The following is a 4,918-nucleotide window of genomic DNA, read 5'->3' on the forward strand; positions in this document are numbered from 1 at the left end:
TAGGATCACAAATTGTAGGGAGAAGCCCCGGCTGATCACATCAGAAACGGTGCGGGGATTTATCTCTCGGCCTTAACAATAACAGTATGTTCTTAATCGCCACTCCAAAGGGACAGCTAGCAGGGGATCTGCCCGGCCTCATCATTAAAAGCTGGCAGCATCTTTGCTAGCGCTGCCCCTTTGTTCATCTTGCATTATCCCAATGCTTCGGCCCCGTTAATTCCCCTCCATCTTATTAAATCAATAAAGAGGGAGGGGGGAAGGATGGCGCAGGGCGGAGGCCGGGTTCTGCCGGGCTCTCGGCGGGGATACGAAGAGTTGGGCTGATAGGGTGAGATTGCGTTTCCCTGTCTCTGGAATGGGGAAACTGAGGCACGAAAGCATGGCAGCTCCGAGATGCTGCGGCCGCCTGGGGTGCTTTATCTGCCCGCTGATCCCGCACCTCCTACAAGATCCCCTCCTGCCATTCATCGCACCCCATCGGGACTGGATGGAGCTGATGCAATCGAGATTTGAAATAAAATCAGCTGTGTTGGGGCTGTCTGCTGGGAACCCGTTTGCAGAGGGTCGAGATGTTGCCGTGCACAGAGGTGAAGGAGGAGAGCAGAGGGGTGAGCGCTGTGCGAGAGCCCAGCCGGCTCAGGGTCGACCCAACCCACATCCAAAAGGGACCAATGGCACAACCTTAAGAGGGAATGGTCCTGGTGCAGAGCACCGCTGCGGGATGAGTCCCCACCTTAGGAATGTGACTTCTAAATGCAGAGATTTAGCTCTCTACAGCCCTCGTTCTCATCGCATTCCCAAGCAGCTCACCCCACTTTGCCCCTATTTTCGTGTGCCAGCCAGGTGCTGCTTCCCAGCTGAGAGCTTAATGCTGTGAGTCAGCGCCTTCTCTCTTAGCCAGATGTGATTCGAGCAGGAGAAGGTGATCCGTGCCTGGAGCCAGGCTGGATGTGGCTCTGGGCAGCCTGGGCTGCTGGTTGGTGACCCTGCACACAGCAGGGGGTTGGAACTGGATGATCACTGTGGTCCTTTTTAACCCAGGCCATTCTAGGATTCTCTGTCCCAGTGTGAGTTCAGGGTGATTCCACCTCAGAAAGCTGCAGACATGGTGCCCATTCCTCTTTTACTTCCCAGAGCAGGTGGAGCTGCTGGCAGCCCCCGGTGGCTCTATTTGATGTTTCAATCGGGAATTAAAGGGGAGGGAGAAGGGGGGGAAATGCTCTCTGATCATTTAACAAGATTACACGATGAGACAGAGCTGGGAAATGTGCATGGCTGTCCCCAGCGCCGCCGCCCCTCCGAGGCACGCCGTAATCCCATTTAGCAACCCTCCCCCCTCCCCCCCCAAAAAAAAAAGGGAGAGAGGGGATGGCAGAGGAGGAGAACAGGGCTGCCATCTTGGGAAAGGAGCATAAATGTGCCCAGGATAGGAGGATTTGGGGGCTGGCAGCTGTTCCAGCATCCTGCAGACTCCTACATCCCCGTGCAAACACACCGTGTCTGTCCGTCGCCCTGTGCTCAGCAGGAGTAATCCTGGCAGGAAGGACACTGTGGGGGGTGGGGGGGGTATGGGGATTATCCACCCGATTATCTCTCCTGCTATCTCTGCTCCTCTCCCATCCCATGAACGCAGTCACCCATTTGCACCTATTCACCCCTATTCGCAGTCTGGGGCTGTGCATCCCTCCCCAGTCATCCTTCCATCCCTCTGTCCATATGCAGACTGTGCTTCTCTGGACAAATCCGTGCCCCCAGATCCATGCACCCATTTGTCTTGCAAGGAGCCCCGACTTATCCACCTGCAGGCACCAGGCGAGATTTGCTCAGGCAGCTCAGTGTTGCAACCCTGATAACCTTTATCCCCTTAATAAGGCCTCTCAGTTCTCACTGCCTTGCAATTAGCTGCCACTCCACTGACAACCAGCTCTTCTCCATTTTGTAGAGGGCTGACAGAGCAGCTCAGTGATACGCAGCATTAGGGAAGGGATTGATGGGCTCTTTGGGTGAGGGGCTGCTTGCAGAGCACAAGGATGCAGCCAAAATGCTGCATTTCTGCACGGGGTTCATGGGAAGGCCAGCACCAAAGGCTTAGTCCAGGATGAGATGATCCCAGACCTCCCCAAGATCTCAGAGCATCATTCTCCCTTATTTTCCCATGGTGGGTTTGATCCCAACCCTATGAATGTGAGGAACATTTCCACCCTTCTCTGGAAACCATCAGATCTGGCTCCCCCCATCCCCACCATCAGATAACAGCTGCCTTATCCTACAGGTCCAGTCCCTCCACACGCTGAGGACACTGAAAACATATTAATCAATTGCTGGGGGGGAGGGAGGCATCCCCATTACCCATCCATCCCACAGCAGGTGTGAGATGGGAGCTGAGCATCCACTTGGAAAACAGCCCATTGCTAAAGTGGAACTTGATTTAGCTGCCATTTGAAAGAGACAATCAAAACCATCCATTTTAATTAAAGCAGAGCATCTCCTGGCTCAGGAACCCCAACACAGAGCATCGCCAGCTCCTGGGGATTAAAGGTGTCCTGAGAACAACGTAACCCCCTCAATCAGCTCAGCCCCCAGCTGAGCGATATCAAAACATCCCCATAAACCCCGTTGGCTCAGGGATGATTGCAATAAACCCAGCGGTATGCAAGATTAGTGGTTAAACCCACTGGTACTTTGGGCTCTGTCAGACATGGGAAGACATTATTAGCACAGTTTGGGCTCTTTGAGAAGTGCCGACTAATCCTGGCCCTGAAAACAGCCAAAACAAAGGGCAGTTTCCATCACATCTCCATCCATCGTCTCTTTTTCCTTCGTCCTCTTCTCCCCAGATCATCATTTTCTCCCTAGCTTGTCCCTTCTCCATCCATCATCTCCCCCTCTCCTCTCACTGCCCTTTCTCCCACCCAGAAGTAAGAGACAGACAGACAGGCCATGAGACAGAGGGACAACATAAAGACCTGGGCTTTCCTCTAAACCGAGAGTTGCATAAATAATTTATTTTCGCACTGCAAAAATAACCGAAGCCCTGTATATATTAGATACCCTCATTGCCAGCTATGATACATTCATATATAATACACACACACAAAAAAAAAAGCAGGCCCTGGAAGGTCGGGCAGCTCAGCAGCACTTTGCCACAGTCTGTGCAGAGGGTGGTGCAGCCCCCGAGCCCAGGGGTGAGCCCGTGTCCTCCTGGATGTCCTCAGTCCCCATTGGGCAGTCCTTGTCCTCATCACCATGGTGGCTCTGGGAGTCAGGGCTCCTCTGTGGGTTGGCCAGGCCCATCTTGGCCAGTTTGGCTTGTTGCTGCTCCAGGCTTTGCTTTCTCCACTTAATCCTTCGGTTTTGGAACCAGACTTTCACCTTTGGAAGAAATGAAGATTGGTTTTGGAACTCAGATTCTCCATGGAGTGCAATGTCCAGACCCTACACTGAGCCCTAACAGCCCACAGCTTCATCATCCCCTGACCAGTAAATGTCCCCCTGCCACGCTCTGTCCCCAGCATGAAGACAAGCTGCCACCCAGGACCTGACTTCATACAGATAAGCTGCAACCAAGACCCAAATTCAAGCTGGATGCAAGCCCAACCCCTCCGTACAACATCTCCATGACTCAGTTTCCCCAATCATAACAACACAACAGCCTCCCATCCCTTTAATAGAAAGCACCAGCAATCACTTGGAGACCCCCACACACACCTCCCAGATCTCACCTGCTCCTCAGTGAGGTGCAGCGCAGAGGCAAGCAGGCACCTCTCCGTGCCCACCATGTACTGCTGCCGGGCAAACTCCTTCTCCAGCCGTGCCAGTTGGTCACTGGTGAAGATGGTGCGCACCCGCTTGGCTTTGCCAGCCTTGGTTTTGAAGATGGGGAAGCAGCACTTGGAGAGCAGGAAGCCTGGAGGTGAGGGAGAACGGTGGTCAGGGGGAAAGGGGTTGATAGAGGGGGACGGGAGCTCTTGGAGTGGAGGAATCCCATGGAAGAGGCAGAAGGGGTCTCTTGGGATGGGGTTCCCCACTTGGAGATTTCTTTGGAGAGGTGGACCCTTTTGGAGAGAAATCCTTTGGAAGGGGTGACCTTGAAGAGGTGGGAAGGAGGTCTACCATTTGGAGATGTCCCCATGGGAGAGGTGGCCAAGGGTCCTCCTGGAGGAGGTTTCCTTAGAAAGGGATCTGCACTGGAATAAGAGAGACACAAGACCCACACTTGGAGACAGAAGGAAGTCCCCATTCAGAAGTGACCCCATGAGAGAAGTGGAATGAGTTCTCCATTTGGAAATGTCCCAGTGGGAGAGGTGGACAACAGTCCCTCCTGGAGAGGTGAATGAATGCCCACAGTTGAAGACGTCCCTAAGGGGAGAGATGGAAGGAAGTCCCTGCCCTAAGCCGGCCTGTATCAATTTAAAAGTGATCCTATGAGTGGAAGGAGATCCCAGTTCAAAGATGTCCCCATTGGAGAGCTGGAAAAGGGTCCCATTTGGAGGTGGGGGGGGCCTCCTGGAAAGAGCTTCCCATTTGGAGGTGTCCCCATGGGAGTGTTGGACTGGGGTCCCATCTGGAGAGGTGGATGAAAGTTCCCATTTGGAGATGACTCTAAGGGAAGGGTCCTGATTACAGAATTCTAGGGAGGCTCCCATTTAGAGGTGACGCTACAGAAGAGTTCCCCTTGAGAAGGGGTTTCCCAGTTGGAATTGGGTCCCCTTGGGGTGGGGGGGATGGACAAGAGTACCCTGGGGAAGTAGAAGGAAATCCCCATTTGGAGATGTCCCTACGGGAGAGGCGGTCAGGAATCCCAGCTGGAGAGGTGGAATAAAGTCCCCAGTGGAAGGGGGGTAAGGCAGACAGATCCCTCCTGGAAAGATGGAAGAAGTCCCCGGCTGAGGTGTTCTTATGGCAAATGTGGACA

The 4,918-nt window shown here is 53.6% G+C and overlaps 1 protein-coding gene across 1 annotated transcript in view; it reads right to left on the reverse strand.

Moving 5' to 3' along the window:
• Positions 1–2,124: 2,124 nt before the first annotated feature.
• LOC104910911 (homeobox protein notochord-like) overlaps positions 2,125–4,918 on the reverse strand; it is an 8,022-nt gene continuing 5,228 nt past the window's right edge. Inside the window, exons 2-3 of the mRNA XM_019615173.1 lie at positions 3,726–4,058; positions 2,125–3,375 (exon numbers count right to left, since the gene is read on the reverse strand). Coding sequence (XP_019470718.1) covers positions 3,133–3,375; positions 3,726–4,058 — 576 coding nt within the window. The 3' untranslated portion in view covers positions 2,125–3,132. The remainder of the gene's footprint in view (positions 3,376–3,725; positions 4,059–4,918) is intronic.

This window comes from Meleagris gallopavo, chromosome 4 (assembly GCF_000146605.3).
Source record: "Meleagris gallopavo isolate NT-WF06-2002-E0010 breed Aviagen turkey brand Nicholas breeding stock chromosome 4, Turkey_5.1, whole genome shotgun sequence".
Classification (NCBI taxonomy): domain Eukaryota; kingdom Metazoa; phylum Chordata; class Aves; order Galliformes; family Phasianidae; genus Meleagris; species Meleagris gallopavo.